The 22,340-nt window shown below is 44.9% G+C and overlaps 1 protein-coding gene across 9 annotated transcripts in view; it reads right to left on the bottom strand.

The window, feature by feature from the left end:
* Gramd1b (GRAM domain containing 1B) overlaps positions 1-22,340 on the bottom strand; it is a 264,481-nt gene that overhangs the window by 116,261 nt on the left and 125,880 nt on the right. For 7 of the 9 annotated variants that reach the window (XM_029560137.1, XM_029560139.1, XM_029560135.1 and 4 more), the window contains one exon: positions 18,030-18,107. In XM_029560137.1, the coding sequence (XP_029415997.1) occupies positions 18,030-18,107 (78 nt within the window). The remainder of the gene's footprint in view (positions 1-18,029; positions 18,108-22,340) is intronic. The other 2 variants (XM_029560138.1, XM_017796331.2) reach the window with 1 other exon arrangement.

Below are 22,340 nucleotides of genomic sequence, written 5' to 3'. Positions count from 1 at the left end.
TTTTGTTTCCCCAAATTTTAGAATGTGTATTAAATTTTTTGGATTTATTTTTATTTTATGTGTATGAGTGTTAAGTGCACCCATGTCATGCAGTGCTGCAGAGAACAGAAGGCATCAGATTCCCTGGAACTGGAGTTATGGACCATTGTTAGCTGCCATGTGGGTGCTGGGATTTGAACCTCAGTCTTCTGTAAGAACAGCCAGTGCTCTTAACCGTTGAGCCATCTCTCCAGCTCCTGTTTTTGAGAGTTTTGAGACAAGGTCTAACATGTAGCCCAGGCTGGCATCAAACTCACAATCTTCCTGGCTCAGCCTTTTGAGTCCTGGGACTACAGCCCTGCACCATCACACTCGGCTTGCCTTTATGTGCTTTTTGATTCATCCCCTAGGAGGTGAAGTTTCTTTGTAAGGTTGAGATCAGGGGAAGGCACCCCAGTTTTAGTTTCCTTTCTGTTAAAACAATTGTCCTCAATTGTTAGAGAGCTAGAGAGATAGCTCAGCAGTTAAGAGCACTGGCTGCTCTTGCAGAGGATCCAGGTTCAATTCCCAGCATCCACATGGTGACTAGCAACTATCTATAACTCTAGTTCCAGGATATCTGACAGCTTTCTTCTGACCTCCAGCACTGCATGATATGGGTGCACCTACATACATGCAGACAATATATGTATACACATAAAGAAAAAATAATAAATAAAATATTTTTTACAAAAAGGATAACCACAAAATCCAAGGAAAAATGGGCTCTAGACAGGAACCCAAGTGTTCTTAGAGTCACAGGCTCCATTCCAACAGGTGAAGCCATGGTCCTTCAAGTGAGAATTTGAGCTCTGGAGTCAGGACCCAGCTCTCACTAACAGTTCTGATAGGGAACAATTTAACTCCCATCTAGAAAAATAAGTTTCTGTAATTCCCCTTATAGGATTGCTATTATGACCAAATGAGATAAATAAGAGAGCAAATGGAAAGTACAGCACTCAGCACACAGCCCTGCTGGTCTCAAACAAAAACAAAGCAGAGGGTATTATTAATAACAAGTACCTCAGAACTTAAGTATTGTTCCCACAAACTAAGTACATAGGCATTCTGCATGGTCTTGAGTGGGACTATTCACATGTCTACATTCAAGAGACTTTCTCCTATGTTCAACAGTTGGGGTGCCGAAAGAGACCCCAGTCAATTTCCTTAGCAAATTTCCCATCCTAGAAGTTATTCACGGAGAGGTAGTTAAGTACTTGATGTGGATATTGAAGACTATGGACCAGAAAAGAATACAGAACATAAGACTCTTTATATCCCTGCTTGAGAGCCCTGTCTGCTGATATATGTTGTATAACCTTATTTACCAGAACAGCTCTCAGCCAGGTGAGAATCCATCTGTCATTTAGGATGCCCAGAAAAGGAAACTCAGGTAATAGATCTATTTTATTTCTAGAGAAACTGGAACCAAGCAGGTGAAATTGTTCCTGTTGTAGAACCGTGTGTCATAGAATTTCAAATGTCAACCAATAAACTAGGAGCTTCAAAAGTCCAACCCTGAATTCCATTTACTAACTCATCCATCACTGTCACATAAAGGATGACAAGAGAGCCTCTGTGCTTGTGCATTCGTGTGGGAGGTAGAGTGGGAGTAGCACATACTCAAACATCCTCCACTCCCTCCACCTGTCTCCCCAGCCTCCCGGACCATTCTGAATCAGGGTTGCAATGGGTTGCTCTATGTCTCAAAGGAATATGTTGCTCCTCAGACCAAGAAGAAATGACAGAGGGGAGAGAGCCAGGCAGTTCATTCATTATGGCTCATGTGCTTGAAGATAAGAAAAAGAAACACAGAGTAACCTGGAAGGATGCTGACAGACAAGATGGAATGGCTGATTTCATTCCTCATCCCCAACATACCCACTTTTTTTTTGGATGCAGATGGTGATTCCTGAGCTATGACCAGATAGATAAGGAGAAAACAGAAGCTGTGTGCCCAGGCTAGATGGGAACAGTTCTACTAAGCTGCACACTTATAGCAGAATCACAGGAGGCTCCAGGCTAAGGACGTGTTCCTCAAAGCAAGATCTATGACAACTTGTATCAGAAGCCCTTGGGATACGTGTTAACTGGGCAAATTCCTAGACCTACCTAGGTGTACATGAATTTAAGAGGGAGACCTAGGAATCTGCATATTGAACAAGCTCTTCCATGTGTTTCAAACATAAACAAGGCTGAGGGTCACAGCCTTGGAGATACAGTTGGTTGTTCATTATGCAGAGAGCACAAACACTAACCCATGGGGGTACATTAAGAAAACATTACCATTTATATGTTTAAGTACAGTTTTAAAATATTTTGTTATTTTTATTTTATTTGTATGAATGTACTGCCTGCATGTATGTGCATGCAATGCCCAAAGAGGCCAGAAGAGGGTGTCAGATCCCCTGGAACTGGAGTTGTGGATGGTTGTTAGCTGCCATGTGGGTGCTGGGAATCGAATCTTGGTCCTCTGGAAGAAGAGAAAGTGTTCTTAATAACTGAACCATCTCTCCAGCACCATGTATATTTATTTTCTTATTTATTATTTTTATTTTACTTTATGTGTATGAGTGTATTGTTTGTATGTACGTTATTTGCACCTGTGTCATGCAATGCCTGTGGAGGTCAGAAGAGGGTGTTGGATCCCCTGGAACTGGAGTTACAGAAGACTGTCAGCTGCCATGGGTGCTGGGAATCAAACTCGGGTCCTCTGCAAGAGCAGTCAGTCCTCTTAACCGCTGAGTTATTTCTCCAGTCTCTCCATGTATATGTATTTTTATCTCGTAAAATTTCCATTTCATCAGTCAGCACTAAGTTTTTAGTGCATAGGAATATTTTGGGAGTACATACTGAATAGGGCTTTGCAACCAAACTAGTATATCACCCTCTGGTCTGCACTGCTTAGATGGGTACACTGCAGAGAGCTGCTCTAGTGTCCATTGTTAGTGATTTACAGAGAGCTCAGGAGTTCAATCCCGATCTTCAAGTCAACCTTGGAGTAAGAGGGAAGCAAAGATTGCAGGACAGAGCAGGGCAAGCCTGAGGTTGGATTCTCTGCCTTAAGCCCAAGTTGTCACCCACTCATATTCCTTCTTCACTGGCTGGTAGGAGGGTGGGATTTCTCTCAGCAGGAAGCAGGAACGCTGGAGAATGAAACTTACCATCCACCCTGCTGGTTGTCCAAAGCTGAATCCTGATTATGGTGTCAGCAGAGAGAGGGTACTTTGCTGAGCTATAATTAACAATTCCCTTTCTCCGGCAGAAAAGAAGAAATGCTGGAGTAGGAGAAAGGGAGCAGGTGACGGTTACACCTGCAGACAGTTCTGCTGACAGCATTAGAAGCTGCCAGGCCTGCCAAGGAGCTGTAAGCTAGGAACACGGGGAGGGAGGGTAGGAAGACAGGAGCACCCACAAACCTCTCTGCCCTGCCTCCAGGCCTAAAATAGTTCTGCTCTCTGTTATCCATAGGCCATATGTGCTATCTTCCACAAGACCAAGTGTTCCCTAAACAAGCGGATCAGAGAAGGGGAACACATGGGTGGAGAGTCACAGATCAAATCATTTCTACAACCATGAAAAGTCCAGAATTTTATAGCACTCATCACTGACTCCCATGATCATAAACTGTTAGAGCTGTTACCACAGAAAGTCCTAAATACAGCTGAAAGTGGTGGTGTACTTGTGTAATCTTAGCACTTAGGAGTTTGCCATGAGTTTGAGGCCAGCCAGGCTACCTAGAAAGACCCTATCTCAACAACAGGAAGAAGGAAGGAAGGGAAGGAGGGAGGGAGGAGGAGTAAGAAAAGAGAAAAAGAAAAAAGAAAAAGTTTATTCATTCACTGGTTCAGACTCACTTAACAGATACTACTGAGTATCTACCAGGTGCTAGGCACTGCACTAAGCATCAGAAAACACATTAAATCAAATGGAACTGATCCCCATGCTCATGAAGTTTAAGAACTAATGAGGGAGACAATGATCAAGGCAACAAACACAAACAATTGCAACAGGAGAATAAGACAGAGAATAAAGCTAGATGTGGTGGCACATGCTTGCAATTCCAGTACTTAGGAGGCTGAGGCAGGAGGATCACCATCTCAAGCAAGCCAACAAACAAAAAGAGATAAAAGTAAGGGGGAGAAACTGCTTTGCCAGGGTGGTAAGAGGTGTCGTGACTGAGCCCGTGTCAGCTCCCAGAAGAAATAGGTATTGGTGGTTTGGATGGGAGGATCTGACTTCTATGAGAAGAGTCAGAACTCGGGTGCCCCTCTCCACCCTGCTGTCTCCCGCACACTCCACACTACTCTTCCTGGGACCTGACAAGAACCTGTGGGTCCCTACTGGAGTATCTAGGGTCACTGCAACATCATATCAAAGTGAGCCTCTGCTGACCCAGGACGTTCTTCCGAATCCACTGGACTGGACTGAGTTCTGTACAGAGTTCAGCTGGCTGATTGCAGGTCAGAAAACTTGCCATATGCCAGTCCCTCTGGACCCTTACCCTACTTAAGACAGCTGTCATTCATGGGAAGAGCAGGTACCCGGAGTTCTCCAGGATAGCTGCCAGTAACAAAACCTAGCCCTTACTGAAAGTTTACAAGACACAGAACTAAGTGCTTTCCCCTATTTTATCTCATTTTCATCCCCAAACCTTCACAAAGTAAGTTTAATTCTTTCCATTTTTCTGGAAAGAGGTAGATTCAGAGGGTTAAAATGATTTTGCACAAGTATCACAGGCAGTTATGTTGGAGTTCGAATTTAAACAGAGTCAAAGCATTCCTGCATTTTACAGAGCCATTAATGAAAGAATCCTATCCTGCCTCCAGCTCTGTCTTATGTAGAGAACTCCTATTCCCATGTTGTCTGTTGAAGACCCACTGTGTGCTCTGAACAGTCTATGCAGTCAGTACCAGAGGTGGCATCTCGGGAGGGGAGAAACTCAGCCCTGTTCACCAACCTCAAAACCTCAAGCCATGAAAAACATCCTTGGCAGAAAACTGCCATCAATGGCTCCATTGTGGTCACTCTATCCTGAGAGACAGATGGAGACACACAGTGCCAAGATCAAGTTGACTTCTACCTCCAACCTTGACCTACCTTTGAAATCCGTGCAGTTTCTTGCTGCTTTATTTTCCTTCTTCAATTCATTGGTTCCATCTTTCCTTTTTCTAATACTATTTTTCTTCACACACACAAAAAGCACCCCAAAACTTGCCAATTTGCCCAAGTGTTTTACATGTCTCTTGAGCCTTCTCTTCTCAAACACTTAGAATTTAACTTTAACCCGAGCACTTGAACCTCTTCTCCTTGGTAAGCCTCCTCCCCTCGGCTTGTCACAGAGACCATGGCACAGCATAGTCTACAAAGGGATGCAGCAGCACAATTCCATCAGTTCAGGGGCCTGAGTCGGGACAAGGTGTCCCACCCTGGACTGTGTTCACATCTCTATAGTGACAGCTCTGGTGTCAGAGCCAAATCTTGAAGCAAGGGGACATAAGAAGTGATCACACTAAGTCAACCTTCCCAGACACCTCCATCGTAAGGTCCCTATCAGGCAAAGGAAATTATCAGCACCTCCAAAGGCCAAGCAACATAGAATCCTCAGCTCTCTACAGTACCTTTCTCTTGCATCCTCCAAGTTCTTTACTAAATGATTTTCCATGAAACAAATGCTGCCAGTGAGCTAGGTATTCTGAAGAACACAGTGAGCCAAATCACCTTCTAGGAAGGCACACAGTGAGGCTTGGACTAAATCTCCCAGTCAACACCCCATCAGCTGCTCAACTCAGCTTCCCCCTCAGCCTCCTCCCAATAGATCTGTCTCCCTCTTTCGCACCTGTCACTAGCAGGGACAACCTATGATGCCTGCAAATACAGACCAAGCCAAAGAACTTCTGCCTCTGTGAAGAACCCCAAGCCATCCCAGTCCAGGGCCCCTGCCACCTACTTGGCTCTCAGAAAGGCCAGCTTCTTCCTCAGGGAGGAGACGTGGTAGTGGCAAGCCTGCTTGAGAGCTGTGCTGCATGAGACAGTCTCAGAGCACAGATCCTGCACCATGCTGGGCTCAGGCCAGGGCTGGCCACATGACAGCCAGGACCTCGAGGGCTGAGGGCTCACTCTGGAGACACATGGACACACTGCCTCTGCAGACACCCCAGCTGTCGTTGATGGGCTCCTACACATACACACGCCATACCATACTATGGCAGGCAAAATGCAGGCAGGTAGAGGGCCTGGTGTGGGAAAGCCTGATCTTCTGTGCTAGCAGTCTCTGCTTTCTGTCCAAGCCACAGCTCCATGCAGAACACGCCTCCATCCTTCCACATCTGGCAGCGCTCTGGGCATTTGGTGAGCGTCTGCTCTTCCTCTGTCCTCAGAGAGGATGGAGGTGTACCTGCATGTGATGTCAGCTGCTGGCACTGGAGGAATGGGAGGGTGGCAGGCTCTGCTCCCAGAGGAGTTATTACTTGGCTCCTTCTGTAAGGTGAAGGATCACCTGAGTGAACGCAAGGCCTTGGGGAATTCAGTGGCCAGACATATAGATGGAGCTAGAGTGCTGCAAAACTCTGCTATGGGGACAAGTTCTGGGCTAGAATAAGCAGAACTGAAAATACCTCTCATTGGGACATGCTGGCACAACTATAATCCCTTAGCTTAGAAGGCTAAGGAAGGAGGATCATGAGTTGGGGGGCCAGCCAGTGGCTCAAGCTGCATTGATGTAGCAGGCTTGCAATCTAGCCTGGCTCCCGGTCCTCAGGTTGCTCTGAGACTTTGTGTACCACTCCTACACTCCCTCCATTCATTCACTCATAAATACCACAAACCATTGCTTACTTTGTGTCAAATGAAAGGTACACAGTTTGTGTCTTCCAGGACGTCATTAGTCGGTGGGGAAGTGGGTAAGAAACCAAAAACCCATACAGCACGTTAAGTGCTGCAAGAGAATGAGCCACACCTGCCAACTGTACCATGGGGTGCCATGTACCCCAACAAAGAGTGATGTGTGGGTGAATGTGAACATGACAACAAGACATGAGGCTTCTTTTCTGCCTGTGTATGTGCGTGCGGTATGTATGTATAAATATGTTCACATGGGTGCAAATGCATACATATATTCAAATGCATGCACAGGTATGTGCATATGAAGGCCAGAGATTAATGTTGGGTATTTTCCTTGATCTCTCTCCATGTTAATTACTTGAAGAAACATCTCCCCCTGAACCCAGAGCTCACTGATTCTGATATTCTAGCTAACCAGCCTGCCTACAGGGATCCCTGTTCTCTACCTCCCAAGTATTGGGATTACAGACGGGCCACCTCCCAACCCAGTTTTTATGTGAGTGCTAGAGATCCAAACTCCAGTCCTCACACCTGCACGGCAAGTACTTTATCCACTGAATCATCTCTCTGACTCTAAAAAGGTGAATTTTTTCTTAATTAAATTAAGACACTGGCAAGCAGACTTAGCAGGTAAAGGCACTTGCCACACAAGCTTAGAAACCTTAGCTCCATACCCAGAACTCATATAAAGGTGGAAGGAGAGAACCAGCTCCACAAAGTTGTTCTCTGACCTCCACACATGCACTATGGTACATGTGCCCATCCCATACACATCCACATAACAAACAAATGCAGGGTCTAGAGAGATGACTTAGCAGTTAAGAGCACTTCATTGCTCTTGCAGAGGGCCCAAGTTCTGTTCCCAGCATCCACATACATAGCAGCTAACAACTGTCCATAAATCCAGTTCCAGAGGATTTGACACCACCCTCTTCTGGCCTCCACGGGCACTGCATGCATGGGTGCACTTACACAGGCAAAACACTCACATATATAAAATTTTTAAAAAAATGAATATTTTTCAATAGGGGCATGGCCAGCAGAGCAGGCTAGAATCCAGGTTTCAGCTCTGAGGGCTTGCCCTCCTCCCATACCCATATGCTGCACATCCAATTCCTCCCACAGCCTAAAGAAATCTCTGTTATGTTTGTTTACAGTGCTAGGGATGGGATCCAGAGCCTCGAGCATGCTAGGCAGGTGCTACATCTGCAGCCACAAACAGATACTTTTTAAGATCTGTCATCTGAACTTTGTAGCCCATGCCTAGAGTCTCTCCAATCACAAGCACCTTGAGTAGCCCACAATCTGCCTGCCTAAATTAAAACACACTACTCCCCTGCTCCTTGAAACCTTCCTCTTTTACCCAGTATTTTAATAAGACTTATGCAAGCACATATACAAAACTAGCCATGGAACATGCACTAGCCCAATTCTAAATCATCATACAAACAAAACATATTCAATTTGCACAGCTCTGTGAGATAGGAACTATTATTACACCCATTTTGCAGATGAGCAAATGAGGTGCATGAAGGTCAACTGACTTCCCTCAGTAGCACATGGTACATTCTGGAGCCACAGTCACAACCCCAGCAGGTGCTTAGCTTCTAGACTGTGCTCCTTTTTCTGCTGCACAAGCCAGAAACCTCAGGTTCATTCTTGGACAGCTTCCCAACCTGGATGTCAGTCCTGTCAGCTCTGTTTCTCACATCTTTAATTGGTTCCTCCTTTTTCTGTCCTCACTACCACCATTCAGAAATACACCATCTGTCTCAGCCTCAGTGTTGCCAAGGCAGTGATCTCTCCCTGCCCACCTCAGTCTTTGCTGCATGTATCAACCTCCTGTATTTCCTCCATAGCCTTCTTCATGACTTCGGTGTCCTCTCTGTTCACTATCTCCTCTTGCTGGATGGACAGCAAGAACCAAAGAAGAGACAGGGGATAGTGCGTATAGCTATAGACAATGTCTAGAGTGGATGACATACAGTGTGTGCTCAAGTAAATATTTCTTAAGAGACTATGTGATGGTTTGAAGTGACTCTATAGGTTCAAGTATTTGAACACCTCATCAGTTGATGGTACTGTCTGGGAAGGGTCATGGAACTTTTAGGAGGTTTGGCCTAGCTGGAGGAAGCATGTCACTGGGGGCGGGCTCTGAGAGTTCACAGCTTTGTCCCACTTCCAGCCTGCCTGCCCTCTCTGCTTCCTGCACGCACTTGATGATGGGAGTGCTCAGCTTCCTGCTCTGGTCATGTCTGCCGCCTTGCCTCCCTACCATGATGAACTCATTCTCCTGGAACTGTCAGTCAAATCAAACTCTTCCTTCTATAAGTTGCCATGGTCATGCAGTTTTATCACAGCAACAGAAAAGCAACTAGTACAGACCGAACGGGTGAACTGTCATCTGTTTCCAGCTTCACCTCTTTGCTTCCAGTGGTTTTTTTTTTTTTTTTCCCTCAAATCTACGTCTCACTAAGATCAAAGTGATTTTTCTCACAAGACCAGCTGAGAGTGGGGCTGATAAGATGGCTCTGTGAGTGAAGGCACATGCTGCTAAGTCTGAAACCATCTGAGTTCAATCCCCCGGACCTACATAGTAGAGGGAGAGAACCAGCTCCCTCAGGTTGCCTTCTGACCACCATATTCGCACTGTGACATGCATATCCACCCGCACACACAAAATAGATGCATTTTGGGGCTGGAGAGATGATTCAGTAGTTAAGAGCACTGGCTGCTCTTGCAGAAGTCCTGGGTTCAATTTCCAGGACCTGCATGGTGGCTAACAACCATCCATCCACAACTCCAGTTCCAGGGGAATCTGGCGCCCCCTTCTGACCTCTGTGGGCATTGCATGACACTGGTGCACCTACCTACATGCAGGCAATACACTCATACACATAAACTAAAAATAATAAACTATTTCTTTAAAATATTTTAAAGCTCTTTTTAAAAAGAATACTAGGAGTGACCTGGTGCTATAGGACTGAAGGAAACCGCCATACACCCAAACTCATGTTGAATTCTAGCTTCCAGTGAAGTGGGATTAGGAGGCAGGGCTTTGGGGAGGTGAGTTAGTGTCCATGTAAGACAGTGAAAAAGGCAGGCAAAGATCTAACAGTAGAGATGGGAGTTCTTTTCCCTAGGAGGACACAGAAAGATAGGCTATATGTGGAGAAACAGGCCCTCAAGCTATACACCTGCAATCCCATGAGAAGCTGAGATAAAGAATCAGGAGTTCAAGTCCAGTCTGTAACACACAGTGGGACCTGTGTTTGTTGTTATTGTTATTTAAAACAACTGAGAGTGGGGCTAGAGAGATGGCTCAGCGGTTGAGAGTACTTGCTGTTCTTGCAAAGGATATGGGTTCAGTTCCCAGTACCCACCCACATGGCAGCTTACAACCCTTTGTAACTCTAACTCTTATGAATCTGATGCCTCTTCTGGCCTCTGTAGGCACCAGGCACAAAGTGGTGCACACACATAAGTGCAGACAAAAACACTCAAACAATAAACAAATCTCTAGGTAAAGTGCTTACCACACAAGTATAAGGACCTGTGTTCAATCCCCAACAGCTACAGAAAAGGCCAAGTATAGTGGTACACACTTGTCATCCCGGTGCTCAGAAGGCAAAGCCAGCCAGCCTAGCTCAGTTAGCAAACCCAGGACCCTAGTGAGAGGCTGCCTCATAAAACAAGATGGATGGCATCTGAGGAATGACACTTACAAGTACATGGTTGTACCTCCACCCAGGAGTACAAACATGGAGAGGTACAGAGCTTGCCAAGCCTCATTCTTCCTTGAGGACTTACAGGCAGTTAATGATTGTTGAGGGAGGAACTGACATTTCTTCAGTGGTGTAGACACTGGTAAGTTGCTCAAACTCCTGTAAATAACCCCTTATCAAGGATAGTTGATAATTAAACTCATTGGGGCACCAAAATATGCCTTTTATACCTCAAAAAGAAAAAGGAAAAAAAAAAAGGAGGCTCCATCTGACATTAACTATACTAACTCTGCAAGCACCTTAATCTTTGGCTTCCCAACCTCAAAATATTTGACAAATAAATGCCTGTACTTTGGGAGATGGAAACAGGAGGATCAGGGGTTCAAGGCCAGCAATGACTATAAAACAAGTTGGAGGCCAGCCTGGGCTACCTGATATCCTGTGCCCCAAAACAAAATAGGGACTGGAAAGATGGTTCAGTGGTTAAGAGCACTGACTGCTCTTGCAGAGAATCTGCAAGAGCACCCATATGGCAGCTAATAACTGTCCATAATTCCAGTTCCAGGGGATCCAATTCCCTCTTCTGAACTCTGTGGGCATTACACAACATGGGGCACTTACATACTTGTTTTTATCAACCACCCAGTCTATGGTAGCCCAGGGTGAACTAAAATACCTGGGTACTCCCTTTCTCAAGACCTCCCCATGATTTCCTGTTGATGAACACCTGCTCCTTACAAGGCATTATCAGACACCTGTCCACCTGTTCAAAAAACCATTTCTGGTTTCTTGCTAGCAGCCCATCCGTAGGACTCAATGCTGCAGCAGACTTAAGTATCTGTGGTTCCTGTACTCACCCTGCTTTCTCATGCCTCCACACATATGCACATCCTGTGCCCTCCCAGGGAGTGCTGTCCTTGTGACACTCCCACTTATCCTGAAGCTCTTGGCTGAAGCACTACCTTCCAGAGTCTTTCTGGATACACCCTCTAACCCTCATTCCATCTGTACCCACAGCAGAGTAGCTGTGTCATTCCTGGGCAGGTTTCTTAACCTCACTGGGCTTCAGTTTCCTAAACTCTAACATGGAAATAACAACATTAGCTTGACAGAGCCACAGAGAAAGCTATATTACGAAAATATATACACAATCACTGCACAGGGTTTGGCACTTAGCAAGCATTTCATTTCATTACCTTACGCAGAATTCCATGTCGTAATGACACTGTATTATCCTTGTTTATTTTGAGTATCTCACTATGACAATAAAGCTCTTGAGGAGAAAATACCACACATTTATTTATCCACCTGTGTCTGTACTTAGCATTTTCAGGTAAAAACATTTTTACTTAGTCATGCATGTATACAATGCATTTTGATCATACCCACCCCCCCTCCTCAGACCCTACCCCAACAAATTCCCCTCCCAACTCCAATGCCCACTTGTTTGAGTTCAATTAGTGCTGTCCAATGAGTGCTCACCACATGATGTGGTGCTGTCTGCTGGAACAGGGGCAACCTACTAGTGGTCATGCCCCCAAAGAAAAATGACTCTCCCCCCAAGCAGCTACCAACTACTAATAGCAACTCAGCTAGGTGTGGGGCCTTGTGAGCCCCTCCCCTGCCTCTAAACTCTGCTAAGTAAGCATCAATGGCAAGTTCCAGTGAGAGCCAAAATAAGATCACTAGTAGCTACCATTCACAAAGCACCTGCTGAGCACCTAACAGTTTGCATAAATTATTTCAGTTATTCTTCACAAGATGTGATGGACAATAGGCTTTTATACATGAGAAGACTAAGGTTAAGAAAAATCAAATAAGTTATTTTTAAAATGCAGTCAGAGCCACGCACAATGGTGCATACCTATAATCCCAGGACTCAGGAGGCAGAAGCAGGAGAATTGACACAAGATCAAGGGAAGTGTGGTCTACATAGTGGATTTGAAGCCAGCCTGAGCTACATAGACTGAGACACTTTCTCAAAAGAGTGATAATAATAAAGCAGTTAGGGATGGGGATGTAGCTCAGTGGGAGAGTGCTTGACTGATATGTGCAAGGCCCTGTGTTTGTCCTCTAGCACCTCAAATAATAATAATAATAATAATAATAATAATAATACAAAACAAAAAAACAAATACAAAGAAATGCAGTTAAGAAGGAATAAAGAAAGCCAGGTATGATATAGACCTGTGATCCTAGCATGTGGGAGGTGTAGGCAGAAGAATCAGGAGTTCAAGGTCATCCTCAGCTATATAGCTGCTTTGAGCTCAAACTGAGTAACAAGGAGGAGAAGGAAGAGGAAAGTACACTAAATAAAATCTGCCTGACTGCAAGGTGTTAGCTTGTGCCAATACAGGCCCATCACAGCCACTGCACCTCCACTCATCTTATAGCCTGGACTCTAGCAGATAAAGGCTTGTGGCATGCATGCCTGCATGCAGGGATAGCTATGATGTGAAGCACATTGTGTTCCCAGGAACAGGATGCTTCAGCCCTGCCTTGACACTCACATACATGCACTCCAACCCTGGATCTCAACTTTCCTGCTACTGAAAGACATTCTGGTCAGCTGAGATCACTGTACTGAAACTCACCTGCTATACACAAAGGGGCCTTAGTAAACCAGCTCCTTTTCCTACAAGCTGTGTTTTGTTTAGACATTCCTACCATTGGGGGAAAATGTAAATAAAGCTCTGCGTACTTGAGAAACTATAATTGGTCTAGTTTAAGTTGAACCTGGAGAGCAGTGGTTCAACTAACCTGTGGCTTCACACAGGAAAATGGAGATAGATGATAGATAGATGATAGATAGATATAGATAGATGATACATGATAGATAGATGATAGATAGATGATACATGATAGATCAATGATGATGACAGATGATAGATAGATAGATAGATAGCTAGATAGCTAGATAGATAGATAGATGCCCGATGTAGATAGATAGCTAGATAGATGATAGAGAGAGAGAGAGAGATAGAGATAGATAGATAGGTAGATAGGTAGATAGATGATACATGATAGATTAACCAGGCTCCAGTAGATGGATAGATGGTAGGTAAACAGATAATAGGTAGGTAGATAGATAGATGATAGATGATAGATAGATGATAGACAGAAGATAGATGATAGATAGACAGATAGATAGATAGATACATACATACATACATACATACATACATACATAGGTAGATAGGTAGATAGATGATACAAGATAGATCGATGATGATGAGAGATAATAGATAGATGATAGATGTAGATAGCTAGATAGATGATAGATAGATAATAGTTTGATAGATAGATAGATAGATAGATAGATAGATGGATGATAGCTAGATTGATGATAGATGACAGATAGATAGATGATAGATGTTTAATAGATGATAGATAAGAGGAAAGAATATATATTTTTGATACACACACACACCCCAACACTCCAAAGAAGTTCTCTCTTATTATTGAAAACCTGGCAGAAGCATACGTACTTCTAAGAAAATGCCCATTTCCCAATCAGTCCCTCTCCCTGATGCTACAGCTGCCCAGGAAATCACTGTTGCTCTGCATCAAGTCACCCTCTTTCCCTGCCTAAGTTCCACAATCTTCCCCCAAAAAAACAGAACATGGTGTGAATGAGGAAGAAAACCATAGGCTTGACCACATAGCACATTTCTGTTACTAAGACACAAGATGCATGAGGACATTTGTCAATGATCACCTAGAGGTGTGACAGCCATCTCATTTTGTGTAAGCAAATTTCAGGATGGCCACACTATGAGGAAATCACCTAGTGATTGTCAAGTGATGCGACACTGAGAAGCAAGGCAGTTATCTCGTCTCTATTATGTCCACCCTGAGCTTCATGAAGAGCCAAAAAGAAAACAAATCAATGTTTTATTAAGCCAGCTAAAAGATCATCTTAGTCTAAAGAACTATAGTTTTAATCAATGTTAATTTTGTCTGTTCTATGAAACAATCTTTCATGACACAATTGGTCACATGGTCTGGCGCATAAGAAGCAGTGCAGAACATTGTGCATAACATCTGCCTCCTCCTTGGCCACTCTGGGTGTCTGATACCCATTCCACTTGCCTCCCAGAGTGGCAGAGAGTAAATAGGATTACTGGATAGCTTCACCAGTACTGGAAATACTGCTATTCACGAGACAGTGCACCGCCGGTCCAAAGGGCCCAGAGAAAGAGGGCTGAGGGGGTGGATAGCTCAATCAGAAAAATGCTTGCTATGCAAACTTAAGCACCTGAGGTCAATCTCCAAAAGCCCAGTGCTTATAATCACAGCCAGCAATGGGGAGGCGGAGACAGGTGGATTCCTGGGGTTGCCTAGCAGACCAGCCTAGGGTAACTGATGACTTCTGGGCCAATGAGAGACCCAATCTCCAAAAGCAAAAGAAAGAATGATGAGGAAAAACACGAAAGGGTGACCTCTGGCCTCTGAGAGGCCTCTGACAGGCAGGCAGGCAGGCAGGCAGACACACACACACACACACACACACACACACACACACACACACACATGCGCGAGTCCAGCCTAAGGAACATGAGCTGCATCCTCACTACTACTGAAAAATCTTCAGTTCAAACTTCTTTTTCACTTGGTTTTGGGTTCTTTTTAACATTTATTATTTCTATTTAATGTATATGAGTTGTATTGCCCAAATGTATATAAGTGCACCCATGTAATGCAGTGTCCATGGAGGTCAGAAGGGGGTATCGGATTCCCCTGGAATTAGAGTTACAGACAGTTATCAGCTGCCATGTGGGTGTTGGGAATCAAACCCAGGTCCTCTGAAAGAGCAGGCAGTGCTCTTAACCACTGAGCCAACTCTCCAGCCCCTGTTACTGTTTTTTGAGACAATACCCCAGCTGGCTTGGAACTCACTATGTAGACCAAACAGGCCTAGAATTCACAGCAATCTGCCTGCCTCCTGAGTGCTAGGATTAATGTCCTGCACCAAAACACCTGATTGAGGCTCAGATTTCATTCCATAGGCTCAGTGTTCTTAATGCCCTTGAGAAACTCTAAAGTGATTGTATTAAAGGAAGAATTGAGTACAGAATGTGGCCTAAACCCTCCAGAAGGAACCAAAGAAGACTTCACTGGGAGAGGCCGTGGCAAACAGACCCACCCTGAGTGTCTAGGGTGGGGGCACCCACAGGGACTGCCACAGAAATCTAGCTTCTAGCCACATGTTGCATATGCCCAAAGCAAGCTGAGGCAAACGACGTCCACATCTGCCATGAAGAGTTCAGGGGATGGAGCAGGTTCTAGACAGGGAAGAGAGGTCTAGGGAAGAATTTAGAGAAATGTCTATGGAGGCAGAAGTTATCTGATAAGATGAATATAATTTATATCAATGTTCATACATAAATAGTCAATCAAAGGCAGATCTAACTAGCAACATTTTACAAGAGACAGGTGACCTGGGCAAAGTATTATCAGGGTTCCATGCAGTTTAGCACTGAATTCACTCCCCCAGTAATGCCCCAAGCAGCAGAGATAACATGAAATGGAGATGGGTTGGCAATCATAGACCCAAAGGGGATGTACAACCAAAGACATCAAGGTCAAAAATGCACAACATACTCCCTAAGATGCTTGGCCCACAAGCACGGAGAAAGGAGCTGGCTTGGGGTTTCTATATCCTTTATTTTAAGCATATGGATGCTGAGAATCCAGAAATCTTCACAGATAGTGCACAGGCTGCTGTGGGGACTGAAAGAGCTGCCCTCAGATCAAAACTGATTAAGTATTTTGACTAATTATCCAACTTAGTCTCTGCCCTTTGGGGGCCCCATATCTCCATATTCACTCCATCCAAACTGATGAACTGAACCCCTCACTGGCTAATAATGGAAACAAAACTGAGAACTGGGCAGAACTCAAAAGACTTTATAAAGCAGACATTAAATTTAGAGAGACCTTGCCAACTTGGGCCCAGGACAGGATCCGTTTTGACTCATCACCTGGCTTTGGCTTGATTTCGTCTATGGAGGGGAAGTACATTACTTTGCAAGGCCCATTTTACCACATGATGCTAATCACAGAAATTTTTTTCTAACCTGAGCTAAATCTTTCTTACTATAACTTACTCTATTCTGATTTTATCCAGCAGGATTTCATATATAAAGAGTGCTGTTAAGCTGAGCATGGTGATCCACGCCTATAATAGCAACATTCCAGAATCAGAAAGATTATCTTTAAATTCAATGACAACTGATACATAGTGAGTTTGGGGCCAGCCAGAGGTAGTGAGACTATGTCTCAAAAAAGAGTGCCATTATAGTCACCCTAAACCTCTTTTCTAGCCTAAGCCCCTTACCATCAACCAGCCCTTTGGTAACAGTCTCCTAGCCATTCTCTTCTCAGCTCTTACACACATTTTGAAAAAACTGGTCATAATACACCAGATCTAATCAAATTCATAGACTACAATTAGACAAATACACTCTTCAAAGACCATTTGGCGAAGGGTACAGTGGGGCCCGCCTATAATCTTAGCACTTGGGAAGTGCAGGCACAAGGACCAGGAGATACTGGACAGACTCTCAAGACAGCCAGATGTAGTGGTACACACCTTTAATCCCAGCACTCTGTGAGTTTGTGGCCAGCCTGGTCTACAGAGAGATGAGAGACAGAGACAAACCAGTTGATAGAGTTATGATAGTGTTTTATTATGTGGTTGGTAAACAAAATCCCCATGTTCTTTTCCACATAAAATTCAAGTTGGGCAATATTACACTTTAAGAAATGATTTGGGGTTTGTTTGTTTGTTTGTTTGTTTGTTTGGACAGTGTCTCCATATATAAACAGCTCAGGCTGGCCTGGGACTATGTAGATCAGGCTGGCCTTGTGCTCTCAGGGATCTTCCTATTCAGTGCCAGGATACAGGCATGCATCATCCATGTCTAGAACAAATCTATCTCTGTCTATACCCAGCTCTACATGAAACAGATCCTGGCTGATCCCCACATACCTAGTGCAGTTGACTCTCAAATTCTCAACCAGGCATATAAGAGCTGCCACATTTCCCTTGCAGCCTCTATATCTCCAATAACCACCACCACACACAATCCACTCCATTCTAAAGGCAGTTGGGTTGCTGCCATCCAAGGCCACATGTGCCCATCCCAGACATTCTAATTCTTCATGTACAAAATACCTTTTCCAAAAACAAAAACCAAGCAAAACAAAATTCCTTTTCCCTAACTGGCCATGCCAGACCCAACCTCTAGGAGCTTCGGCCCTGGTGTTGCTCTCTCTGGAGATGCTATCTTTCCAACCATCCTCTAGGCATGGAGGGCAGATGCTCTACTCCCCTTCCACTTCGCAGAACTTTCACACACAGCAGAAGCAGTCTTATGCAAGCAGTTCACCCCGTTTGCCATTCTTTTTCTCCCATCCTCTCCCCTCCTTTGAGCTTACCTTTCTTCACGCACCCGGGGACTCAGGAACCTGCTGGAATCATCCTCGTGACTGCTCTGCTGACTGCTTTGCTGGCTGCTGAGGAAAGACACAGGCTGTCAACCGTTAATGCTTCAACAGCTTTCTCAACTCTGAGGAAGGTTGTCCAGACCTCAACTACACAAGGAAATGGGTTACAAAACTAAGTGAATGCAGCAAGTTCCCCCATGGAAGTTTACCAGAGCAGGGGTGCTATCAGATGACAGATCTGACTAGACAGAAACCAGCTGCTAGCAACACCCATGATATCCAAGGAAGTATGCTGCTAAACAGACTAGAGAAGGGCAGTCCCAGCCTGCTGCCTGGCTCTCCCCAGGTATGTTTACCTCTGTAGGGCATGTACGGCCCAGCATCCCACTAGGTACTTTTTTTGTCTTTTTGAGACAGAGTCTCTCTGTAGCCCCAGGTGGCCTATGTAGTCCAGGCTGGCCTTGAACTTCCACTAAGCACTCTTACGCTCTCCAATGGGACAATGATCCTTCCTTCCCTGACCTACCCAAGCCCTAGAAGGAGCTTGTGCCAGGTTGGGAAGGAAGGGCTTGGTTGGGTGGAGGTAGGGGGACTGCCAGAGGCAGAAGATTTGATCAAGGCAGAAGATCAAACTGAAGTGCTGAGGAGGCTGAGGGAAGAGAAGGAATGAAAAGGCAGAATCCCAGCTCTTCTTCCCACCCTGTTGCTCAGGGATAAGAGCTCAGTTCACAGCAGAGTACAGAGTTCTTTTGGGGCCGGGGCGGGGGGTGATAGTTTTTTGAGGCAGGGTCTCACTATGTAACTCTGGCTAGTCTGGAATTTTCTAAGTAGACCAGACTGACCTTAAACTCACAGATCAGCCTGCCTCTGCCTCTGCCTCTGCCTCCGCCTCCGGCCTCCGGCCTCCACCCTCCACCCTCCACCCTCCGGCCTCTGCCCTCTGCTCTCTGCCTCTGCCCTCTGGCTTCTGGCTTCTGGCCTCTGCCTCTGCCGTACTTGGATTATGTGCACCACCAGGCCTGGCTACAAGTAGAGTTCCTGTGCTGGGTAGCTTTAGTGTCAACTTGACACACCTGGGTTGAGGGAGCCTCAATCGGGAAATTGCCTCTATTGGACTGGCCTGTGGCCATGTCTGAAGGGCATCTTCTTGATGAGTGATGTGGGAGGGCCCAGCCCACTGTGGGTGGTGCCACCCCTGGGCAGGTGGGCCTGTGTTGCATAAGAAAGCAGGCTGAGCAGGGGCCAAGAGAGCAAGCCTGTAAGCAGCGTTCCTCCATGGCCTGTGCTCCAGCTCCTGCCTCCAGGTTCCTGCCTTGAGTTCCTACCTTGGGCTCCCTGATGAACTGCGACCTGGGAGTTGTAAGACAAATAAACCCTTTCCTCCCCAAGTTGGTATTGGTCAGAGTGTTTTGTCACAGCAATAAAGAACAAACTAAGTCAGTTCCTTAAATTCACAGTATGCTAGTACAAACCAATCATAGTGGCTCATGCCTAAGGTCCAAGCAGGAAGGAGACTGAGGTGAAATCAGTGCTGCAGTTTGAGACTTAGGCTGGGCTATAAAGCAAGTTCCAGATCAGGCTGCGCCTCAAGAAAAAAAAAAAATGGTAATATGGAATACAACCACCTTTTACCTTTTGACTATCATTCTTTTCAAGGTTTTTTGTTGTTGCTATTTTTGCTTTTTGTTTTGTTTTGTTTCTTGACACAATGTCTTGCTATGTTATCCAGGCTGGCCTGGAACATACAGTATCCTTCCTCAGCCCCCACCGTGGCCCACTGCTGCCTTTCAGCTTATTCCAGAGAAAGAAAAGCTGCTCAGACACCGAATGACAGTAGACAACAGAAGAACAAGTACTTTATATTAAGGCATCTGACCAGAGTCCAAAAACTACAGCCCCAGGACAAATCTGGTACAGTCCAAACTGTACAGTCATGTGAGCAAGAAATGGTTCTTACAGTTTTAAATGTGGGAAGGTTCAAAAGATGAGTATTTCAAGAAACAGGGCCTGGTGGCACAGGCCTATAATCCCAGCTACGCAGGAGGCTGAGGCTGAAAGATTTCAATTTCAAGGCCAGCTTGGACAATTTGCCAAGACCATGTCAAAATAAAAAGTAGTTAATTTTTTTTAATTTAAGGGCTAGGTATGGTGGTGCATGCCTTTAATGGCAGCACTTAAGAGGCAGAGGCAGATGGATCTCTGTGAGTTTGAGGCCAACTTATTCCAGATCAGCCAGGGCTGCATAGTGAGACCCTAATAAAAGGGGGGTGCTGTGCTGGCAAGTATGAGGCTTTAGATTCAATCTCCAGTCTAGATTCAATCTACACACAAAAAAGAGTATCTCTGGAGCCAGGCACAGTGGTGCACTACTGTAATCCCAGCACTCAGTAGTCTAAGACAAGAGCCTACTGAGTCCAAGCTAACCTCAGCAACTCTTGTTGAAATCGGAACATTCCCTCCTCTAGGAAGAGAGGACTGTTAAGACTCAGGAAGCTCATGAAACTTTAACAGGCTCGGGAAACTCAGAAAGTACAAGAGTCACAAGGGCTCTCTCCAAGGTTGTAGAAGCAGGAACTGAGACTTCCGGGAGGGGAGTCTCCTTACCATGCTGCCTGAAAGGTCTGTAGGAAAAGTCATATAACATCATCCTAGTGAGATCCTGTCTCAAAAGAGTAATTCATGGCTCATGAAAATAATATGAAACTTGAACGCCATAGTTCACAAATGAAGTTCCAGAGGAGCACGGCCACACCTGTCATTTACATGGCTGCTTTTAGACACAGTGTCAGCTGAGCCCTGGGGCAGAGTCCAGTAAGGGAGGTACCCCAGGGCTGCCTTGGGGACCAAAAAGCATGGAACAGTCACCAAACAGCACTTCACAGAAAAAGTAGCCCATCTTGGCTGTAGATCCAGCCTCATAAAAATCAGTTCCTTGGGGCTGGAGAGATGGTTCAGCAGTTAAGAGCACTGGCTGCTCTTGCAGAGGACGTGGGTTTGGTTCCCAGCACCCACATGGTGGCTAACACCTGTCCTTAACTTCAGTTCCAGGGGATCCAATGCCCTCTTCCAGCCTCCACTTGCACCAGGCCAGGTATACAGGTGGTGCACTTACATACATGCAGTCAAAACACCATACACATAAAATGAAAAATGAAATCTTAAAATAAAATTAAATAAATTCCTATTATTCCTTGTTTCTTCTTTAAATCCTACCCTCTTAATTATTTTCTGAGTATCATTTCCTATAGGCTGGTACATTCATTACTATAGATTTTTCAAAGACAGAAAAATCTATTTTCATTATTTATCTGGCAGTATTCGAATAGCATCTTTCTTTTCCCTTTTTCTTTTGGTTTACCTTTATTTTTGTGGCCTTTTAAGGATGTTTTATATTCTGTTTTATGGCTTTTATTTGTTTTTCTTAGGGTTTTTTCCCCAAGTTGAGATCATTGTACAATCATATATTGTAATGCTGTGTTTCACATATGAATGTAGAATTAACAAACATGCTGATTTAATAAATGCCTTCATGTTATTGTCCAAACCAGGTGGGGGGGGTGTAAAAAAAACAAGAAAAAAATAGGGCCAGCAAGATAGCTCCCACTGAGGTAAAGTCACCTGCCACCAAGCCTGAGGCTAAACCTGAGTTTGATTCCCGAAATCCCTATGGTAGTGGGAGAGAACCTACTCTAAAAAGCTGTCCTCTAACCTACACACACACACACACACACACACACACACACACAAACACGCGTAAAAAAATTTAAGATAAAATAACTACTAAATCATTTCCACACAAATGCTAGCATACTAAGCTCCAACATAACTAGCCATTCCTTGGTGCCAATGGACTGTCCACTACAACAGCTGCATGGATCTCCAGAGCACATTCTTTGGACTGACAGGATCCCCAGGAGACGGCTAATCTAAAGAGTCTTGTAGGGTGCTTTAATCTCAACCGAAGAAGCTTGTGGCTTTGTGTGTGTGGTCAAAACCATCGAGCACAAACACAAGAAACTCCATATGCAAACACCAGAAAGCTGAAGAGCACCATGCACAGGGTCCCCAGGTGCCTGGCAGAACCAATCGAGGACATGATCCCTTACACCAGGTACTTCTTTACTGCTTATTTTGAAAGGGCACCACGGCTGGCATGATGGTACACACCTGCAATCCTGGGACCCGGGAGGCAGAAACTGGAAGATCCCTACAAGCTCCAGGCAATCTCATGTACATAACAAGCTCCTGGCCAGCCAGGGAGGAATGAGACTCTGCCTCAAAGCAAACAAGCTAACAAAAAAG

This window comes from Nannospalax galili, unplaced genomic scaffold (assembly GCF_000622305.1).
Source record: "Nannospalax galili isolate Female #2095 unplaced genomic scaffold, S.galili_v1.0 scaffold229, whole genome shotgun sequence".
NCBI classification, from domain to species: Eukaryota; Metazoa; Chordata; class Mammalia; order Rodentia; family Spalacidae; genus Nannospalax; species Nannospalax galili.
The sequence above is the reverse complement of the archived record's forward strand: the minus strand, read 5'-3'. Positions and strand labels throughout refer to the sequence as shown.